Source organism: Meriones unguiculatus, chromosome 15, assembly GCF_030254825.1.
Source record: "Meriones unguiculatus strain TT.TT164.6M chromosome 15, Bangor_MerUng_6.1, whole genome shotgun sequence".
NCBI lineage: Eukaryota > Metazoa > Chordata > Mammalia > Rodentia > Muridae > Meriones > Meriones unguiculatus.
In genome coordinates, this window is record NC_083362.1 from 54245010 (window position 1) to 54268443 (window position 23434).

General features: G+C 38.8%; 1 protein-coding gene across 1 annotated transcript in view; it reads left to right on the forward strand.

Moving 5' to 3' along the window:
* Nucleotides 1-23434, forward strand: part of Cps1 (carbamoyl-phosphate synthase 1) — a 112950-nt gene that overhangs the window by 21122 nt on the left and 68394 nt on the right. The window contains exons 5-15 of the mRNA XM_060368562.1: nt 1464-1520; nt 4251-4343; nt 7707-7796; nt 10922-11050; nt 11652-11758; nt 12614-12752; nt 13702-13779; nt 15313-15411; nt 17038-17133; nt 21598-21787; nt 22539-22696. Coding sequence (XP_060224545.1) covers nt 1464-1520; nt 4251-4343; nt 7707-7796; nt 10922-11050; nt 11652-11758; nt 12614-12752; nt 13702-13779; nt 15313-15411; nt 17038-17133; nt 21598-21787; nt 22539-22696 — 1236 coding nt within the window. The remainder of the gene's footprint in view (nt 1-1463; nt 1521-4250; nt 4344-7706; nt 7797-10921; nt 11051-11651; nt 11759-12613; nt 12753-13701; nt 13780-15312; nt 15412-17037; nt 17134-21597; nt 21788-22538; nt 22697-23434) is intronic.

Sequence of the window (23434 nt, forward strand, 5' to 3'; positions counted from 1 at the left end):
TGGTGCCCACACAGGAGTGGTAGCAGTCTTCATTTGGGAAAGGCAATAAGGAACATGTTAGAAATTTCCATTCTCTTGAGCGATTATCAGTCACCCCCAACATTCCATCTACAATGTGGCTCCCGGGTCTCGGTTTGAGTACAAGGTCTACTACGAGCTGCATGTGTAGGATGCACAATCATTCCACACAATACTTCTTGCCACCTTTGATTCTGTTCAAGTTTAAATAGATTCTCAAGTATTTTGAGTTTAAAACATTGTGACCAATTATGTGGATATAATTTTATTCTAAGTAACATGGAGAAAAGGTTAAACCTTGCATTGTTTCCATAGTCTAAATGTCAATTCCTTATCAGAGTATTCACCTTGAGTGTTAGGAATTCTTAATATTGACAGACCTGCTGTATTTAGCTTTATCTTCACTGTTATTGTAGCTGGTTATGATCAACTGCTGCTGATACTGTAGCCAATAGGCACTTCTTTCGTGGCTTGTGCCAGCACTGATTTCCTCTTAACCATCAGGTTATCCTTATTTGGAAGGTAGCTAGTTTCCATAATGGTTATTTATCACCTAATCTCCCTCTTTCTGTCTGTCTGCATTTCTCCCTGTATTTCTTTCTGTCTCTCGCCTCTTTTCCCCATCTCCCTTCTTTTTCTCCTCTTTCTTTACTCAGTTTCTCTCTCCTTCTGTCTTCCTCTCTCTGACATATACATGCACGTGTATTCTTCTTGTTACTTAGTGCATCTAGGTTTTTTATGATAGAATTAATAATTTTAGTTTTCATCTGTCTCATGGCTTGTTACATATGTATGCATATATCAGTATATGTACATTCAGAATATACAGTGTAGATCAATATACATGTATATTCAGTATATATAAATATACTGAAAGGAAAGAAAACCATGGATGCATTGCCTCACTGATAAATAGGATGGACAAATATTAGGAAAACACAATGCAACACAAACCTTCAGAAAAAAAATATGTGGACTTCCTACTGCCTGCCAGGAATATTTGGCTCAAAACAGATTTGCATATTATTTTTTGTGAAGGTCACCGGTTTGACTATTTTTTAAAATATAGATTAAAATATATGTTATAATAAAATACAGAATTTTACACATATTTTAAACAGTATATATGCACGCACACGTATCTCATTTGAATGTGACTTATTTGATACCCAAGGTTAAGCAGCCAGGTTGTTGCAAGGGTTTGATATGCAGAATTTCTTGTTTTTTATTCTGAGGACACTCTTGGGCAGTAGGAGCTTTGTGCTTAAGTTGAGCAGCAATTTCCCTGAAACTGACAACATCGTCGCCCGGGGTCAGGGAAGAGAAGGAGTGGGGGAATTATTTACTGCTTAAGAAGACAGATGAGACTACGTGCACAACTTGCAAAGAATACGCTACTTCTACTCTCCTCTCATTTCCCAGTCACTGTGATTTTTTTCTCACAGGTCCCTGCAATTTATGGAGTGGATACAAGAATGCTGACGAAAGTAATTCGGGACAAGGTATGATCACCATCCTTAGCTGAATCCACGTCTCCTCTCATTTCTCCCCAGTGCATGAAGGACTCACCACTATGCAAAGGAGAAAGTCTGGCCAGCTCCCTCTCTTCAGTTCTATGTCGCTTTCCTTTACACTTCTGGTGTGATTTCCAGGACTGAATACTTGATTACTGTGTTTGCAGCTGGGCGGACTAGAGATCAACTTAACTGGCAGGAATTTATTGAGTGCCTACTCTGTGTTAATCATGAAAACAAGGCAGGGCGTTATAATTCAGCTCGCATGACAAGCCTCTAGTGGAACAAGTAGAGAAAGTATTTACAAAGTATGTAACCATTTGACCTAACCAGAATCCTCCCTGCTGAAGAAAGCAAATCAGAAATCAGAAATGACACAACAATGGACTCCTGAAAGAGGTGTTTTTTTTTTTTTAATATCATGAATATGGGCTACCTCATTTAGACAGTCTTTCCTAAGGCTGCATTAATAACAAGACAGAGTCAAGGAAAGGTTATCTTTCCTGTCCTGTTGGATGACTACAACATCTCCCATTTGAGAATATCATCACCACCCGCTTTTTTCTTGGTGCTACTATTCTTTGCTGCATGCACCTTCATAACCCAGATCAGAAAGAAACGTTCCTTCACTAGCGTTCACCAATTTCCTCAAGTGCAATTAAGTTTTCTCACCAAATGTTAATACATTAAAAAGGAAACAATGAAATTTGGTAGTGCACACTGATACAGATCCTTCCTGCAAATTGCTTGTGGATTCCTTGTCAGAATATAGTCAACCCTCTGCATCTGTAAGCTTTGCACAAATTATTAAAAAGGCAATTTTAAACTTTTTAATAAACTTTTTATTTTTTCCCCTAAAAACACAGGGTAATAGTTCTTCACATTGTACTTGTATTCTATGAATGACTGTGAGCAACCTGGCTATGATTTAAAGTCATAGATACATGTAGGTTCAATTTACATATGATGATGTCATTTTATATGAGGGATCTGAGCACCTTGGGTTTGAGTATTCAAGGGGGTTTCTGGAACAAGTGCCCCAAAGATATCAAAGGCAAGTGTGTTGACACAAGCTGTGTGTAAACAGAAAGGAGGAATGGTATTCAGCTGAAAGCGTGGTTGCACCTGTGACAAGAAGGAAGGCAGTTAGGATTCATGCTGCCTTCCCACCCTGCTTCTGTGACTTTCCCGGGGAAAAAGACTTCAGTGAGATTATGTATTCAAAGTTGATTCTTGTGTTTCCTTAGCCAAATGGTGTGTGGGAGGGGTTAACAATGATGTAACATCTAGGAACAGAAGGGAATACAACTGGAGAGTCACTACTACTAAAACTAAAACTAAAACTCAGATTGCATCTCACTTAGCATGGTTTAAGGAAAAGGAGGAAACCAAGTTTCAAAATTTGGGATGCATAATTATAGCACCTTGTAACTTGGATTTAAAAAGTAAGTGGAAATCACCACATACTCTAGCGTGAAGGTGAAGGGTGGTTTTGGTTAATTTCCCAGGCTTTGATTCAGCACCCTGTCTATAACAATTGCACTGGAAACCAAGGTGGAAATCTATGGTGGGCTGGCATTTTCAACCCTCATTCACATAGTGATTTCTCCAAGGAGTCAATTTAAAAGGGAAACAAAGCCTTTTGTTTCCTTCAATACAATAATATTGTAAGGGGAAATCCTGATAACTAGATATAACATGCCACTTTTCTAGACATTTCTACGCAGGCTTCCTGACAAACAAGTAAATCTCAACATGCACCTAAGAAAAAGAAGACAACATTCAGTCAGTCTAGCAAGGCTGATTGTGAAAACAGTGCAGAGGGTTGAACATTCCTTAAGGATCAGGCAATTTGGAATACCTGCATAGTAACGTGTCTAACACAGTGAAATGCTTTTATTGTGACATCTAGAAATTTCTGACATTAGATTTGTTTTTTTTTTTTTTTCACTTTTTGGAGGTTAAAATTACTATCAAACTATAGAAGTTCTTTTTATTTCTTTATAGTTTTTAGATTTTGTACTTTTTTTCAACAGATTGTTTTTTCTACTTCTGATGAGCTAAGGATCTAGGTCTCTGGGTCTCTGATTAATCTACACTAGTTTGGAACCTGGTGACCTGAATTCAGATGCCATTTAACTTTGCTTACAAAAGATGATGGCCTTAGCTCTAAAATACCACCATGTAGGACTGGAGAGATAGGTCAGTTGGTAACATGCTGTACTTGCAATTTTAAGGAACTGAGTTTGATTCCCAGCATCCATGTAAAAAAAACATCCTGTGCACGGTGCTTGGAATCATAATGCCAGAGAAATGGAGATAGTCAGATCCATGTGGCTGAATAAGCAGCTAGCCTAGTTTAACCATCAAGCTCCGGGTCCATGAAAGACCTGTTTCCAAGGTAGACAGCACCTAAGAAATGATGCCTGATTTTGGCATGAAGCCTCCATTTACACATGCATCCATGCACATGCTTATGTGAACACACACGTACTTGTACACCTTCCTCCACTCACATGACAAAGAACTAATTGCATTTCCTGCGGCACTTTTTGAAATGTAGCTGTCAGCTGCTTTGCATTCCCATTTGAGACGATGAAGACCCGATAATGGTTATGAGTTGTTATAAGGATCTCTAAATGACGAAACATCTGTGCATAGTCTCTGTGGGTTTATCCTGTCATTGTTAATTCCCATGCATCTATTTTAATTCAACAGGGTACCATGCTGGGGAAGATCGAATTTGAAGGCCAGTCTGTGGATTTTGTGGATCCCAATAAGCAGAATTTGATTGCTGAGGTTTCGACAAAGGTGAGCAAATTTATGGTTTTGTTTTACTCATTTTAAGCTTACCGGTTTTATAATATTAAAATCTTTATCTTGGCAGAGGTGATCTTCCATAAGCGCCAGAGGCAAAGGAGGGAAGCGGCACCATAGCAGCTAATATATATGCTATTACATCTTTGCATGTAAAGACAGCAGCCCTTTCTTAGACATTCTTGGAGATCTCATGCTACCTTTTAGAGGGTTTCCTTATAATTTTAGGTCCTCTATTCTCTTTTACTTGTTCTTTTTACCTGTTTAGGGCTTTAGACTACACCAAATAAAGGATGAACAGAACTGTCAGAGGTAGACATAACGCTGAGCAGGATTCAGAGCTAAAACCCCCCAAAGGAAGATGGGAGAACATTACAGGAACTAGACAAAATAATAAAAGTCTAGCGTCATTTTGCTCAGGAAAAACATCCCTTTACATAAGAGATTTATTGTATTACATTTGAGCCAAAGAATTAATGCTCACAATGTTGACTATGTAACTCCAGAGTGAAGCATGCTTACTTTTATTTGTAAGAAGGCTTAGAATACATTTTAGATCCATACCTTATGGCCTTGATTGACTGCCTTTTAAATAAAGATATGAATGCATCTTGTGAGCTAGGCTCTCTGACCTCAGAGACCATAGGGGTCTGTTGGGAGAAGCAAACAAGTCAGCCAGTATGTACAGAACCCTGCGATAAAGGCTGTCCTTAGGATGCTCACGGGCCACTGAAAAATCACCCATGGGGCAGCAGCAAAATGAGACAGGTATCTTATTGAAGGTGGAGGTGTTGAGGTTGTCAATAGACACAAAAAGTCAGCAATTATACATAGATAATATGTATAATACATAGATAATATGTATAATACATAGATAAACAGAAATAGAGCTATTTCTATTATAGCTCTGTAAATCTATTATACATAGATAAACAGAAATAGAGCTGTATCAAGCAGAGACAATGGCGCATGTCGAAAGGCAGAGACTTGGGACAGTTATGTTTGACGAGTTATACATAGTTCGACATGTGGAAGCAAAGAATTCATCTACTTGAATAATAAATTTGGTCAATGATGAGTGGATGCCTATGAGATCTATATGGCTCCATCTATTATTGTATCATTGGCTGAAGAACAGTACTGGGAACATGTTTTTGGAGTGAATTACAGGTGGATAAAGGTTCAAGTAACTTGAAAATAAAATCATGGCATTTTTCCCCCAAGTCTCAGGAACACTGGCTTGGAGAAATTCACCTTAAAAAATTCCATGGGTCAGTTGAAAACACTATGTGATACATTCATTTTCAGAATCCTAAGGCAAACCCACCCATTTAGGTGTGTGTATAGCTTCTACCATTTGATATGGAAAGAATAAACATCTGGCGCTCTCTATATCTGCGAGTTCCACATCTGGATGGAGCAATATAGAGTACCACAGTGACTATTTACATGAAATTCATGTTTTATTAGTTACTGTAAGTAAGCTAGAGATCACATACAGTGTGTAAGTTCTATAAAAACATCACATGATTTTAGAAAAGGGGTTTCAGTGACTGTGGGTTTTGGTACCCAGAGAGGCTGATATAATTTACACTCATGATAGATAAGTGTAAAATGTGTTTAAGTGGAGAACAATAGAAATGAGCATATCATCTATCTATCAGTCTATTGTCTATCACCTCTCTATCATCTATCTCTTTATTATTTATCAATCATCTATCTATCATCTTCTATCTATATCCACCACAATCTATCATCTATCATTTATCTATCACATTCTTTAAATCAAATCTTATTTTTCTTTCTTTATTATTATTATTATTATCATTATTATTATTATTACTACTAGTAGTGGGTGTGATGCTTGTGTGGGGGGGTTTAAAAGACAATTTTGTAGAATTTGTTCTCTCTTTTCACCTTTACTTAGGGATTCAGATATCGAACCTAGTTCTTTTGTTTTTACAGAAAATGCTTTATTTTCTGGGTCATCTTACCAGCTCTACATTTTTATCCAAGTCAAAGCAAGGGAAAAACCATAGTGACAACATCTGCTTCTGTTAATACCTTTTAATTGAACAACATCATTATAGCTGTGATAAAGTATGTATTTGTATCAGGAAGTAATGTAAACTTTGTGAGTTTTGCTTGATTATATGCTGTGGAAATGTTGATCATTTAATTCATTACCATCTTACTGCAGTTTAATGTAGCTACAACTAGATGGTAACATTGTTTTACTTATACCAGGAGCCCAAGGTTAAGAATAAATAAGTACTTTTAGAAATTATCTGACAAGGGACTTAAACTCTGGCTTTAATGGATTCGTTCAGCAATAATTACCCAGATTCAGTGTTTTCTCTCCAGCATAGCCACAGAAGGGGAAAATAGATGGCCAGCATCCCTTTTATATCTTTTCCTCAAGCATGCTTTAAGGTTTATGACTGCATTTATATATAGACTTTGTGGAGAGGTAGACATTTCAGTTACAGCAAATGTTCTTTCAAATATTCAGGTTTCATCTTTCATCTAACACCTTTGGCAAGCCATGGAGTCATTCTAAATTCAGAGAATTCTAGCTAACTCTTGAAGCTAGGACCAGTGTGGCCACCAAATGATAGGCTTCTTGCTCTCTCTTTTGTTCTTCTTTTCTTTATGACTGGAGAATTGCTTCTTGGGTAAATGCCTGTGAAATTCGATCTGCCTCCAAGCAGTATTTAAGATGTAGATAATGATTATGATATGCTCTGGGATCTTTCTTATGAAACCTCCCATTTAAATGCAAATGACTATATGGTAATCTGAAAGGATCAGGTGGTCTAGACGAGCTGAGGGATTGTTGTGGCTCTGATTGATTTTACCCATTCAGCATCTCTCCATACGCCTGATCCACAGCGACTCAGTGCCACCCGATCTGATCTGCCGAGCAATTTGACGATTAAGTGGCGTTTAAGGCATGATGTATCTATTACCTCGTCTGCCTCCTGCTGTATCACACAATAATATTTGAAACTTTCATTGCTAGTGAGGCAAAACATGGGGATGGTGGTAGTTAACTATGGAAGCAGCCAACTTCTTAAAGATCTTTCTTATCACTGCAATGAGCAGTTTACATGAAACAGCGACGAACTTTTTTTCTCTTAAAAAGGAAACAGACTGTGGTATTTGTTGTGCTATTTTTTTTTTTTTTTTTTTTTTTTTACAAATTGATTTTTAACTGCCAGTCACTCTCCAGCGGTTAACAACCAACCTGTTACCCATAAGTATAAAACACCCTCAGTGAATTGACTGTCCAGGCCTGGTGCTTATCGCTGGGAATCTTCTTTCAATGTCTGTTTTTTTTTTTTTTTTAAATGGCAGGATGTCAAGGTGTTTGGCAAAGGGAACCCCACGAAAGTGGTAGCTGTGGACTGTGGGATAAAGAACAATGTCATCCGCCTGCTGGTTAAGGTAAGTGCTTCATTCCCTGGAGAAGCTGCAGTTGGTAGTGCTGATGTACAGTTGGATTTCCTTTGTTTAGGAGAAAGCAGGCTTGTGTGGGAATGTCAGGGATCTCCTTTCTTCTTGCTGCCTTTGATCCACAAGACAACACACATATCCCTGTTCAAATTAAGGACATGGACAACCACGTCTTTAAAAAAGTCTCCAGTAACCAAAAACCCATAGAAAAAGTGACCTTTCTTATTGATTTGTTATTATTTTAACTTATTTATTTTATTCTTTTAGTCAGCAAAGAAAGAGGTTTTCTTATGGCATTTTGGTACATGCTTAGTTTTTGCTCCTCTTCCTCCCTGTCCTCCCCCCCTCCTCCGAGACTGTAGCATCTCCCTTTCACTTTTATACCAAATAAGCTCTGGTTCCCTCCACCTTCCCCTCTTCAAAGCCCCCTCTTTCCTCCTCATTGGACTATTTCTAGTTTTTCAACCTCTGCTCACACTTATTCTATCACACAAGCACATATATGCCTGTGAGGCGTTAGGATCCATGTATCACAGAGAGCATATGCTATTCTTCTGAGCCCAGATGCACTGTTCTTAGTACTTATTCTGAGATAGCTCACGTTCACTTTCATTGAAGTTTGGCAATGGAAGACAGGCAGGGTTGGTTTGACAGTGCCTCTTCTGGACTGCATTCATTATGAACTGTAATTTTGCAAGGATTATGTCCTGATATTATAAAGACTTCTTTAGAGGTTTATGTAAACTCTTAGAAAACTAATTAGAATCGAACCTTAAAATCCTCAAGGAGAGGTTAACCACATTACACCAGTGTTTTATTAAGTATTGTTTGGCTGAAGTGTCTCTTCATAGTCCTCCCACTTACAGTTTCTCTGTCTCTGTCCTTCCCTTTCATGCACACACATGCACCCCACACCTCTACAAACATACACACATACACTTGCACACAGCTGCATAACATCAAATTAGGGTGGGTACAGGGGAATTCTTCAGTTCATGGTCAGAGACTATCAGAAATATTCAAATTATGATTTTAGAATATCAACTTTATTAGGAGAATTCTTTATGAAACTTTTAGTAGTGGGTACACAAAGGATCTTTTCCTAGTCTGCTCCTTTTTAGAAATTTTAATTCACGTTGCTCATATTTCAGCTGCAAGAATTATAGGTCTCTTTGACTGGGGGGGGGGGGCTGCTCTAGTTGGGCAGAGCCTGTTTGTGGGAATGTTCATAGAACATTCCTTAGAACACTCTGCAGCCATGGACCACAGAGTCAGTACAAAGGTCCCTTGCTCCAGGCCTGAGTCATATCTAAGTATTCAATGCTGGCTTCAGGTTCCCTATGGATCTCACACTCTGGCTGTCCACTGAGATAACTCTTGTACACTATACTGGGGTGTCTTGTGGTGTCATTTCTCCATCCCATTTATGTTTATTGAAAAAAATAACTATCCAAATAAACCTTCAAATCCTTATCTCCAAGAATTCTAGGGGAACTTTCAAAGGTACCAAAGAATTAAATACACTTTGATAAAATTTTCTTTATACTCCATCTGCTCTCCATTTCACTTTGTCTACGATTTTTCTTTTTTTAAGTAATGTTTTTGCCCTGGGAAAGTTCTATACATTCATACAATGTATGCCGATACAGTTTACCCTCCACCACCCACCTTCCAGCTGCCTCTGTTTTCCCTACCTCCCTTCATGTCCTCTTTTTATTTTTATGTTTTTGCAATGAATAACTACTTCAGTCTAATTAGTAGTGCTTATATGCTCAAGAGGGCCTTCCTGTCCTTTGGGGCGAGACTACCTGATGCTAGACCAAAAGAGAGCTACTCTTCCTCAGTTCTGCCCATTCAACTGCCCATAGCTTCTCTGATGGAGGTGGGACCTCAGAGGCCTCCTGTCATCCATACTGGAGTTTTGACTAGCTTGACCTTGTGCTGGTCTTATGTAGATAATTAAAGCTACTGTGAATTGATGTGTCCAAAAGCTAAGCCATGTCCAGAATTCAGCATTTCATAATTTTCCTCTAATCCACTGGCTTTACATTTTTTTTCTGACCCTCCTAGACAAATGTCCATGAGCCTTGGATGGGGGAAGATTGACATACATCTAAAGATTGACCCATCTAAAGCTGAGCACTGAGTGTTATTCATACTTGGCCTTTTGACAAGTTCTGAGTCTCTGCATTGACCATTACCCACTGCTAAAAGAAGTTTCTCTGACCGAAGTTTGAGAGCAGCAGAGATTTATGGGTGAACACATACGTATTTGAAATCATGATTATTTAAGGAAAGAACAGCAGTAAATGCCCCGCAAGGGCCTATGATCTCCCCAGTAGATTTTAGTAAAATTAAATTTTGACCAGGTTTATTGTATCAGTCATGAAATCCCTCCTGTGCAACAGGTCCCATTTCCAATCAGAAAGCAGCTGGTTATCTCTGTAATCTGAATGACACTATTACAATAGTGTATCCATCATGCCAGCCTGTCTGCATTGTAGCATACAAAATCCAGTGCTGGGTAGGGTCACTAATGACTTTCTTCCCAATAAGCTTGCATAGCAACTTTCGGCACTGTTGAAGCTAGCGAGGAGGGCTACAGTTTTCTTCTTCAGGGTCCTTGCCTCTCTCTCTCCTGCTTACTTTTATAAAAATCGCTTGATTTTTCTCCTCTGGAACATAAAGAGATGAGAAAGTTCTAGTAAGGAAAGTTACCTTAAAATTTTTCAGAAAAAAAAAAAAAGGAAAGAGTGAGGCGTGGTCACACATCTGCAGAGATGGGTGTGGCTTGCCTCTCTGCGTCACAGCTACTGAGGTAGTATGTGTATCCTTGCTGTCCTGTCATGGAGAGTTTAGGTGTGCCCCTTGCCTTTTCAGGATTAAGACTTCAATGTCTTTCACCCTCCTTTTCCTATTGATCATTTGGCACACCTATGCCATAGAAAGCACAGTGAGCCACTCAAGTTCCGATTCATTCAATGTTATTTGATTGAACACCGTATTTTTTCTAAAATTTCATTTATGGGCTAGCTCATAAAAAAAAAAAAGACTAAGCGAAACCACACATTAACAAAACAAATGCTCAGCTCATCTTTCTTGCATTTCTTTTCCAGCGAGGAGCTGAAGTGCATTTGGTGCCCTGGAATCACGATTTCACCCAGATGGAGTATGATGGACTTCTGATTGCTGGGGGACCTGGGAATCCAGCCCTGGCACAGCCACTAATTCAGAATGTGAAAAAGGTATGGTGAGCCTGGTGTGCGTGCGTGCGTGCATGCGTGTGTGTATGTGTGTGTGTGTGTGTGTGTGTGTGTGTGTGTGTGTGTAACTGCCTGGGGGTGAAGGGTATCTACCCTGCACTCCAAAGAGGCTGTGTTTCACTTATTCAGGTATTTTGGGAACTTGTATTAGGACTTTGCAGGTAATTTTAGCATAGGCATTCTAGCAAGAAACAAATGAGAACTTTTAAAAGGAGCGTAGCGTTGCTCTGGGACAGAGTAACCTTGCCACGGCTTCCTCCACTAGAGCAGCTGGCTGGAATCTAATCTTTACCTGTAATGTTCCTCAAAGTTGCAAAACGACAACCCAGGCTACTAATCTAGATTCAGAACCCATCAAACCTTCAAGTTTTAAAAAAACATTAAATTATATTTAGTTTAGTCTAAATGGCAGGGACATCTTGCCGAGTTCTAAAGCTACAGCTCCATGAATGATGTCTTTACTTACGTTCTAACTCCCAATTCCCTTACTAATGAGGGATGGGGGTTGCTTTAGCTTTTGATCTTTCAGAGACTGTGGTTTTCGATATCTGTCTTACTGGCTTGATGATCTTTCCTGATGCAGATTTTGGAGAGTGACCGCAAGGAGCCGTTGTTCGGAATCAGTACTGGAAACATAATAACAGGCTTGGCGGCTGGAGCCAAATCCTACAAGATGTCCATGGCTAACAGGTAAGGCATGGGGAGGCTGTTTGCAGTCAGACTACCTCCGAAATACCACCGGTAACCAAACACAAAGGGCTTAGAGAATTTACATAGCGCTTCTGCAGGGTAAACCACAGCTACCCTATTGCATAGTTCACACTTGTCTGACCACCTGATAGCACTTTTATTGCATTTCTGAGAGGCAGCCTTCTCTAACGATAACTTTGCTATAGTTTAAGGTTATCTTCTTTCTCTCGACATGATTTCAAATTATAATTATTTAATCTGATGGCATTCCAAGGGAAATTGGTCCAATTTTAAGCTTAATTTAGAAACATTGATAAGACTTTAAGGAGGTAGAATGACTGAAGATCAGAAGAAACAGCCTCAGACTCACTTCTTTGTCCCCCCAAATGCTACTTCATTACCTCCTTATACTCATTACAATGCCCTTCCCCCACCCCCTACAAAAAGTGCAACTTCAAACAATTCAGATCTGAGCAGTCATCTATTGGTTAACTCTGAGAGTTCTCCTTAGGATTTAAAATTCCTGGAGCTCCTTTAAAATAAGTTGCTTGTTTGTATTTCTGTTGAGCCAGTGTGCAGTTCTTTTTGTTATGAGTGCCTCTCTGAAACTGATTATAAAAGTTTAATACAGTTGATACTTAAGACTCAACAAAGCTTCCTGAATTGATTTTTTTCTTTCTTTTCTTTTTTTATTTTTTTAGGAGGCTGAAATTATTGGGATTAACAATCTGTGACTCTTTTCACAAAGTGATTTTCACTAAAGCAGTTGAAAGTTCTGAATTTGATTTTATAAGCAACCATTAACATTCTCTTCACTTTTCCTTTCTCCTCTTCTTTCTCTACATCTCTCTCCAGAGGACAGAATCAACCTGTTTTGAATATCACAAACAGACAGGCTTTCATTACTGCTCAGAACCATGGCTATGCCCTGGACAACACCCTCCCTGCTGGCTGGAAACCACTCTTTGTGAATGTCAATGATCAAACAAATGAGGTAAGTGTTCTCAACAAACCTGTTCAGTCGGTAGTGAGAAGTTAAGAACTTTTCACAATTGTTTTTGTACTTACTTTCCACATTTATGTGGTGTGTGTGTGTCGCATGCAACTGGGCATGTGTGTGGACACATGTGTTCACGTGGGGAGCCCAGAGGAGGATACCGATTTCTTCCCGTACTGCTCTTTATATTATTGTCTTATGACAGGGCTACTCCTTCAAGTAGGCCATTTTGGCTTGTCTGGGTAGCCAGTAAGCTCTCAGGGACCACCTAGCTTCATCGCTTAATACTGAGGTTAGAAGTGCATGCATTAATGTGCCTAGCTTCCTTATATAGGAATCTGAACTCAGCTCCTCTTGCTGGTAGAGCAAGTGTGCTAATGCATGGCATGATCTCCCCTGCCAGCCTGTCACCTTTAAGGAGTAATTGCTTGCTTTCTTATTAGTTGACTTCTTAAGACCCAGCACTTGGGCCCTTGTTCAGAATCTGTCTTATACAGTCCTCATAATTAGGGGTCAGTTGATACACATCAGTTTGAATCCAGCCCTTGGTGTGTTCCTAAGTCACTTCACTTAGCCCTGGAGTACCCTTTAAGAAGAACTTTGGGAAAGTAATTTAAGAGTTGGACGTGAGAATTATGTTTGATCTTGAAGATATCCCAGAAGGGCCCCAAAGGTTATGGAACAAATTTGTTGGTTTTTATTTTATCATGGAAGCCTCACCCAGCTGTCTCTTTGTTGGGCTGTTTTTTTTCCTCTTGCTTAAATAGTCGGGTAGATTCATAATGTCTCCAGTCATGTTACTTAATAGTACTGGGAATTTTCCAGACCTTTATTAAACACTTAACTCGGTTTCCTATTTGAACTTTATTATCTCCTGAATAATACATTGCCATCCTTGACATTTGTTGTCATAGAAGGAATTTCTCCCTGTTTCATACTCCTTTAGGGGATCATGCATGAGAGCAAACCCTTCTTCGCTGTGCAGTTCCACCCAGAGGTCAGCCCGGGGCCAACAGACACTGAGGTATGCCAGCCAGATGATGTCTGTTATATACTTGAAAAAAAAAAAAATCAAAGATGCTTGTATGGGAAGACTCAAGAAACAGAAATAATTGGTGCATAATATTCTCAAGGAGTGTGTTTTGGTACCATGCATTTTGTATTAAATTCCCCATGAATATCATGGAGTAAATTTTAATCTTTTCTTAAATTTAAAGTGGGAAAGCCCTTAAGAAACTTGAAGCAATGCTACGATGCTATTTTTACTTGAATGCATTATCATTCTAATATATTTAGTTCTGAAATTTACAATTGTTGTGCTATGCAAATGAATTCCCTCTTGCTCTTTCTATCTCATAACTGAAATGAAATTTTAATCCCCCATCTGTGAGTTTAAAAAAATCCCTATGGCAACTGGTTGTGTAGCCACAGAGAGAGAATAAACAGCAGCTGGGGCAAGAAAAGGGGCAATGGGAGGGGGAAAGGCAGCCTGCTTGGTCACATGATTGCTTAGAGCAGTGTGTTTTCTAACGTGGCTTTTTTCTTTCCTTCTTCTTCCTCTTCTTTCTCTTCCTCTTCTCCTCCTTCTCTTTCTCCTCCTCCTCCTCCTCCTCCTCCTCCTTCTCCTCCTCCTCCTCCTCCTCCTCTTCCTCCTCCTCCTTCTCCTCCTCCTCCTTGGATATATCAGTTCACAATAGTCAAAACCAATATGGTTTTAACTAAAGATAAACCTGGGGGGGGGAACCCACAGAAAAGCATTTATTTTCTTCATGTAATTCATATTAAGTATTTCTTAATTTAAAGTTTAACTGTAAGTCTCAGATTAAGAAAGATGCAATTATTATGTATAATCCAAGCATTATGATTGACTTTTTTCTTTTTTGGGCCTGCCAAATAATTTATAGTGGATACTTTTGTTGACCTTTGTCATGTCTAGCAATGCAGCAGAAGTAATCTCACTGGTAAAGTTTAAGAATAATCTTTGAGGGTCATTTTTTAGAGCCAACAGAAATTAGAAATATCAGTATTTCCCAACTGTAAGGTACATGCACTGTAGCTTTAAGTTTTGTTCAACTAGAACTTGATTTACATGAATGATATACAATTAAAGAACTAAAAACTTGACACTCTCAGAGGGCAGTGTGGGACATGTTTATTTACTATATAAAATGGCTCATCTTATAGGACTTGAGATGGACAGGATCTAGAAGGCCCCCAAAGGTTACAGGCGAGAATTATTGTTTTGTTTTATCTGTCTAATGGAACCCTCATCTATTTGGCTTTTTTTTCTACCTTTCCCTGAAGTATTTATTGGGCCTAATTTGATAAGAGTAGACATTCAGTTATTGGACAAAACTCAACACCCAAACTGAGACAACTAAGTAAGAAAATCCTCAATATGCATGGGTGAACTTAGAGTAAAATAAATAAAAAAAACTGCAAAGGTCTGGTCTCTTTCTGAGGTTCCCACCCAACTGAGCTTCATCAGTGTACTTGGAGAATATATGAGTTCAGAAGTGTCTAACTAGTTGGTTCTGTTTCCTTTTTTTCTTTCTAGTACCTGTTTGATTCCTTTTTCTCACTGATAAAAAAGGGAAAAGGCACCACCGTTACCTCAGTTCTGCCAAAGCCAGCATTGGTGGCCTCTCGAGTTGAGGTCAGTAGATGTAAACTCTGTTTTGGTTTGTGCATCGTCATATATTTTCTCTAATATGTGATGACCTCTTAAAGAAAATGATGTAAATTACACTAATGCCTATGAAAATTGAATGCCAGCGTTATATGTTTCTATTGTTATTGGTAAGCCATTGGAATTTACATTACAAATTTTACATATTTTATTTATTTCTTGAGAATTTCATAGTGTATTTTAATCATAGATATACTCCTTCCAAACTTCCTCCAGAATCACCCTCCTTCCCTACCCACCTGACTTTGTGTTCTCACTTGTGTTTTTAGCCCACTGGATACAATATTTGGTGCCCATATGTTCTTGGGTGTGTGGTTATTCACTGGTTATTCCCTTAAAGAAAATCGGCTTTCCTCCTAGCAACTAATTTCTGATAGCTCCCCAACTGAAGAATGGACTCTATGTCCACTTCCTCCCTCCATTCTGGAACGTTGTCTCTCCTCAGCTTGCACAGGTCTTGTGTATGCTGTCACCACCATCATGAGTTTGTAGATGCAGCTGCCCTGTTGTGTTTGTGAAACTGTGTTTCATTGTAGTCATTCACTGCCTCTCTTGGACAGTGATCCCAGACAATGGAGGACAATGATCCTCCATTATACTTACATGCATAATACATATACACATGCATATTTATGCATAATGTATGTACATATGTACATGTGTGTACAAATATATGTATATATGTGTACATATATATTTATATCCCATGTAGGGCTGAGTATTTCCAGTCTCCTATTCTCAGCACAGAACCTTTGTCTAAACAAATCACGGTGCTAGGGGAGATCCTTCTATTATTATTTTGCTAAATGGACATAGTATTAAACCTGTTCCCAATGACTTATTTTTATAACCATAGATTAGTGCATCAGAGAAGCTTCATTTTCCCAACAGATGGTAATTAACACATAGAGAGATTCACACCTGGTCAAGTTGTAGAGAAGAAGGAATTTTCATTTAAAATATTGTCTTATAAAATTCCCCTCTTCTAGACTACTTATAATAACAACTTAATAAAGAATAGTATTGCCCTTAACTTACAATTTGGCACTTTTACAATGCCCACCCCAAACCATACTCCTTTGTAAGACTGATATATACTTTACAGTACTAAATCACTGAAGTTGATAGAATTCTTTTTTTTAATTAGATGAATAACCATTTAATAACTATTTACCTCTAAAGGCAAGTGAGTAAAGATTAATATGTATTAATATTAATGACCTAATAACTATTTATTTAAATTTATATGTTAATTTATATAGATTCTATTTCTTTTTAATTATATAAAATTTAGAGGAATGTATTTGTATTTTCAAAAAATATGTACATATATATGCAAATGTTTACATACACTTGCTATTTGCATATTCTTGTCAACTATTAGTTTTAAATATCGTTCTTTGCTTAAGTGAAAAAAATGCTCATAAACTTTGGAAAGGGCATTGAAGTTAGATATGTTTCAATTGTCAGGCTTTTTTTCTTGGATTTCACTATATAAACACAAACAACATAGCTTCGCTCTTTCTCCTATTGCAAATGCCTTGTTTTCATTATTTAGAAGTGATAGTAATGTTTCTTTCTTATTGTTTACAGGTTTCCAAAGTCCTTATCCTGGGATCAGGAGGTCTGTCTATTGGTCAGGCAGGTGAATTTGATTACTCGGGATCTCAAGCTGTAAAGGCCATGAAGGTGAGAGAACGTGAGCTTTCCCAGGATTAATATGCTCTCCTTAATGAGTCTAATTAGTATTTTGTAATTTAGATTTATGATACTTCTCCCCAAAGTCACTATAATTATTTTCCTTGGCTATCATTAGAACACTGTGTTTAAAGTTTGCTCAAAACCAAAGCGTTTAGCTGTTTCAAATGTGCACATCTGCCAAAGCGGTGGGAATTATTTACATTATTGTCTCTTTACACTGAAAACACAAACTTATTTTTTACAGTTTTTTGCAGCAAGTTGTTAAGTATAAATTGTGTTTGATGTGAAGGAGGGAGTTTGGGTTTTAGGCTACTTCATATCTTACACTAGATGCTACGAGCATCTCTGTGGTGAGTGCTACGAGCATCTCTGTGGTGAGTGTGGAATTCCCTAGCTGGGTAAGCAATAACACATTTGTTCAAGCTTAAGAAATGATCACCTGTCATAGAGAATCCTTCCCACTTATTGCTGACTTGCAAACTGGATGATACAGCTGTATCTTCAGGTTGGGAAAGATAAACATATTTCTTCAATTTATCAAGGTCCACACTGTCATCACAGCAAAATCAACCTAGAGAAACTATGCTTAAGGTATCCTTCTGCAGAGATAACTTGCTCTGTCATTAATCTCATCTCCAACAAGCTCTACATCTTGGTTATAACTGGGCCAGCTAGAGGTCGTGTAAACACTGCCTCTGTGACCCTGCCTTAGGCATCGCAGTGTAAAAGTCATTCACTAGAGACCTGGTGAGCACTGAGTGGAGCAGAGATTTCAGGTGGAGAGTGGGACAGCAAACTCTGGAAAACAGCTGGCTAAAGATTTCCTATAGCCCAAGACTTCCATTGATGAACGTTGAAAAGAGCTACAGTACAGTCCTGAAGCCTAATTCTTCTCTCCTCTCCTGTCTCACCTGTCCTCTTTTCCCTTCCCCTCCCCTCCCCTCTCCTCTGCTGTCCTGTCCTCTCCTCTCTTGCTCTTTTCTCTCCTTCTCCCCTTCCTTATTCTCTCCTCTCCTCCCCTCCTATTCCCTCTTCTTTCCTCTCCTCTCATTACTTCCCCTCATTTATCCATGGGAGACCTTACATGTGTACATATTATTTCTTATACTTTAAAAATATTGATTCATTCCAATATATCATGATTCAGATTCTTATTTATTAAAGGTTTTCAATAGTTTACCTTGGTTAGGACATAATGTTACAATATTTAAAATCTAGAATACCTTTAAGTAGTATACATTTTCATAGTCTTTGGAAATTTTGTAAAGATTCAGTTTTTCACAGTTTTCATTTAATGTGTTTTTTGTTTACCTGTAACTGAAGAATAGGAAATACACAAGAACATATTGTTGATTAGGAGATTAATAGGAAAACTCTAACTAGAATGCATTTAAAACAATGATGTGGTACATGCATTATGGGAAGAATCAGGACAGAATTCATGTAAATTTAATTAAAATTGGTGTTGATTATAAAATGAATTTAAACAATGATTATCATGTATGCTTAAGGTTTTGTAACATTCATAAAGTTGTTAAATTTGCTACATGTAGCATGTTCAATATTCTGAAGTTTGTTGGTACATCAGGAGTGAGCTTTTCTATGTTTCTTTGGTAATGATATGCTTGCAGTCTAAATTATTTCAGTTACAAGCACTATCCAAAATATATTTGCTTAACTCTATGTATCTTTCCAACACTTGGCTCATAATAATGCTCTTATTCTGAATAATTTCTGAAAATATGGAGTGATGGGTTCCACCACAGACAGCCTCTGAAAGACTCTACTGATCAGGGTATCAAAGCAGAGGCTGAGACTCATAGCCAAACAATGGGCAGAGTGCATGGAAACTTATGGAAAAAAGGAGAGATAGAAAGACCTGTATGGGACAAGAGCTCCACAAGGAAACCACAGTCAACAAATCTGGGCCTAGGGGGTCCTGCATAGACCAATGCTCCAACCAAGGACCATGCATGGAGAGGACCTAGAACCCTTGCTCAGATGTAGCCCATGGCAGCTCAGTTTCCAAGTGGGTCCCTAGTAAGGGGAACAGGGGCTGTATCTGACATGAACTCAGTGGCCAGCTCTTTGATCATCTCCCCCTGACCGGTGCAGACTGGCCAGGCTACAGAAGAAGACAATGCAGCTAGTCCTGATGAGACCTGATAGGCTAGGGTCACATAAAAGGGAGGAGGACCTCCCCCATCAGTGGACTCTCCCTATCAGGGGAGGGGCATAAGGGGAGAAGAGGGAGGGAGGGTGGGACTGGGAGGAGATGAGGGAGGGAGCTACAGCCAGGATACAACTTGAATAAATTGTAATAAATAATAAATAAATTTAAAACAATGGCGTACATTAAGGGAAAAACATTCTGGAGTGATGACTCATACTGAAGACATAGAAACGTGCATTTGAGTGGTAGGTAGCCTTCAGAGTCCAATGTCAGCTATGTAACCTTTAGGAACTCATTTAACCTCACTGAATCTCAGTTTCTTCAACTTCAAGATGGATATCTAATTGGATTAGCATACAAAAATAGATTAAATATTTTACTACATGCAATTTAAAAGAACCCAAACTGTATATTTAATACAGAGCTTCTTTGGAAGCAAAAATTGGCTTTCAAGGATGAGTTTTGGATTTGCATGTAATTTTTTTTTTTTTAGGAAATTGAAATCCACACAATAATTTGTGAAATAATATTGATTCTCTTGCTATATTTCATACTTTATTTCCCTAAGGTTCGTTCTTATCCTTATTTAGAAAACCTTAATTTTTAGTAAGTGAAGATCATTTCAAAAGTTTCTCCAGATGTAAGCAATGAGATACGATCACAAGATCACAAAACCCTTCCACATGAGCACACACATACATGCATGATTGCACAGAGACACAGGTTTGTATTTTAATTTTTTGCCATATGATCATTTTTATTTTGCATGATTCACAATTATATCTATATAAACACTTGGTATATGCCCTTTATTAAAGCGTTACACCAGAATCTAGAAAAATGGCAATCAGCAGGTGGATCTTAGTGATTCTAGCAGGAACAAGACAGTTTATACTGCATTGTAAACCTATTCTTTTTTTTTTAAGTTTTTATTTTATTTTATTTTTTTATTAGTTACATTTTGTTAACTCTGTGTCCCAGCTGTATCCCACTCCCTCATTCCATCCCCAACCCCACACTACCTCCCTGGTCTCCTCCCTGCCCCTTTCCAAGTCCACTGATAGGGGAGAACCTCCTCCCCTTTCATTTGACCCTGCTTTATCAAATCTTCAGGGCTGGCTGCAAAGTCCTCCTCTGTGGCCTAACAGGACTGCTCCTCCCCTGGGGGGGGAGGTCAAAGAGCCTGCCCTTGAGAGAAACAACCCAGATGTCCATCAACAGAGGAATGGATAAAGAAATTGTGGTATTTTTACACAATGGAATACTATTCCGCAATCAAAAAGGAGGAAATCATGAAATTTGCAGGCAAATGGTGAGATCTAGAAAAGATCATTCTGAGTGAAGTATCCTAGAAGGAGAAAGACAAACATGGTATATACTCGCTTATATAGACCTACAAGATATGATAAACATAATGAAATCTACACACCTAAAGAAGATAATCAAGAAAGCAGACACAGGCGAAGATGATCAATCCTCATTTAGAAAGACAAATGGGATATGCATTGAATGTATGACAGGAGTCTACCGCAGAAGGCATCTGAAAGACTCTACCTAGCAGTGTTTCAAAGCAGACACTAAGACTCATAACCAAACCCTCGGCAGAGTGCAGGGAATCATATGAAAGAAGGGGAGTTAGTATGATATGGAAAGGATAGGAGCTCTACAAGGACCAAATATATCCGGGCACAGGGTCTTTTCTGAGACTGACACTCAACCAAGGACCATCTATGGATACAACCTAGAACTTCTGCTCGGATGTGGCCCGTGGTAGCTCAGTAACCAAGTAGTTTCCCAAAGTAAGGGGGACAAGGTAAACCTGTTCTTAATGCTGCTCTCAGACAAGATGTACAGAAAAAACATCTAAGTTGCTTCTAATTCCATAGCATGCTTATTCATTTAAAAAATTCCTTTTAGATCATTTCATTATTTTAATATCAATCAAGCCCTAGAGTTTAGCAGAAGTTTTCTAGACAATCTCTCTAGAATGATTTCCAATTTGAATTGCCACCTGCCCTGGCAAAGAATTCATGGTGATGGTTTTGAGGAAGCCATTTTTTTTTCTTATTAGCATTATTTGAAAACTTTTCTTCCTTCATTCTGGCAGATGCTTGTTTCCCTTTGCTTTCCACTCATGTGTCCTCTTGATTCCTGCAACCAGCCCAGAGAAGACTCTCAAAGCTCTGCTACCCATCTAGTCTTTAAGTGTAGTTACCATTATCTTCTTTAGATAATAAAGAAGATAAATTCTGACATGTAATTTGTTTGTTTTCTTCTAGGAAGAAAATGTCAAAACGGTCCTGATGAACCCAAATATTGCATCAGTGCAGACCAACGAAGTGGGACTGAAGCAGGCAGATTCTGTCTACTTTCTCCCTATCACCCCCCAGTTTGTCACAGAAGTTATTAAGGCCGAACGGCCTGATGGGTTAATTCTGGGCATGGGTGGCCAGACAGCTCTGAACTGTGGTGAGTTCTTTTCTGTTCAAGTGAAGATAACTTTACTTACGCATCAGTGTGTAATATGTGTTGCTAGCAGTCATCCAACGGTTGTGTTCTGTGTTTCTAAAGCCTTTATGGTAATGTACAAGGAAACAACAAGAAAAAGCCTAAAGTACCAGGTAGTAAATTGTACTAGATATCTCACAACATAGTAGACACACACACACACACACACACACACACACCTGTTTACTTTAGTAGCTGAGTGGATTTAGTGGGGTTCCTTCTCCAATTCAGGGTGTTATTATCATTGAAATTCTGAGAACTATTATGAATGAAAAGGGAGAATTAACATTCTTTTTCATGAGTAAGTGAGTGCTGTGGTATTTGCCAGTCACATAACAGTGTAGACTAGACTTTACGGCTCTATTATTGACTGCAGTGACTTTTTGGGTGCAACTTTAAGAGTTATTTTGAAATTTCTTTTACATGTATTTATTTTATGTATATGGGTATTTTGCATGCATGGATGTATCTGCCACATGTACCTGTTACTCTAGGTCAGAAGATAGCATTGGAATACCTTGGAACTATAGCTGTGGATCATTGTTGTCTACCATGAGGATACTGGGTACTGAGCTGTGGTCCTCTGCAAGAGCAGCCTGTGCTCTTAACAGCTTAGGATATCTATCTGTCCATTAAACAATATCTTCAGTCTTTGTTAAGAAGACATAGAGTTTGAGATTATAAAATCCCCTTATGTTTGATTCTTCTGTAGGAGTGGAGCTATTCAAGAGAGGCGTGCTCAAGGAATACGGTGTGAAGGTCCTGGGAACATCAGTTGAGTCCATTATGGCAACAGAAGACAGGCAGCTTTTTTCAGACAAGCTGAATGAGATCAACGAGAAGATTGCTCCCAGTTTTGCAGTGGAATCAGTAAGGCACTTTGTTGTTGGGCTTCATGGAGAATGGTTTATCATGTCTGATATTTATGTCTACAATCTTTATATTTACATAGTTTTTCCTCAGGAATATTTTAGTGCCGCAGAGACACTGTGTATTAACGGTGGCACTAAGGGCTAAAATTTTAGAAATAGATGTTGATATTTTACTTAGTGCAAAGAAAAACATAAACCCAGAGGTGAATCATTTTGTTTGAGGCTGAAGCACCCATGATCTCTCGATGGCCTCTGAAAGACTACTGATTGAGGTATGGAAGCAAAGGCTGAGACTCATAGCCAAACTTTGGGCAGAGTGCAGGGAATCTTATGAAAGAAGGGGGAGATAGAAAGACTTGGAGAGGACAGGAGCTCCAAAAGAAGAACAACAGAGCCAAAAAAAACTGAGCCCTGGGGGTCCTGAAGAGAAGGATAGCTCAACGAAGGACAATGCATGGAGAGGATTTGCTCAGATGTACCCCATAGACTCAGTTTCCAAGTGGGGTTTCTAGTAAGGGGAGCAGGGGCTTTCTCTGGAATGAACTCAGTGACAGGCTCTCTGATCACCTTCCCCTGGGGTGGTGCAGCCTTGCCAGGCCACAGAGGAAGACAATGAAACCAGTCCTGATGAGACCTAATAGGGTAGGGTCAGAGGGAAGAGGAAGAGGACCTCCCTTATCAGTGGATTGGGGAATAGCATAGGGGGAGAAGTGGGAGGAAGGGTAGGATTGGGAAG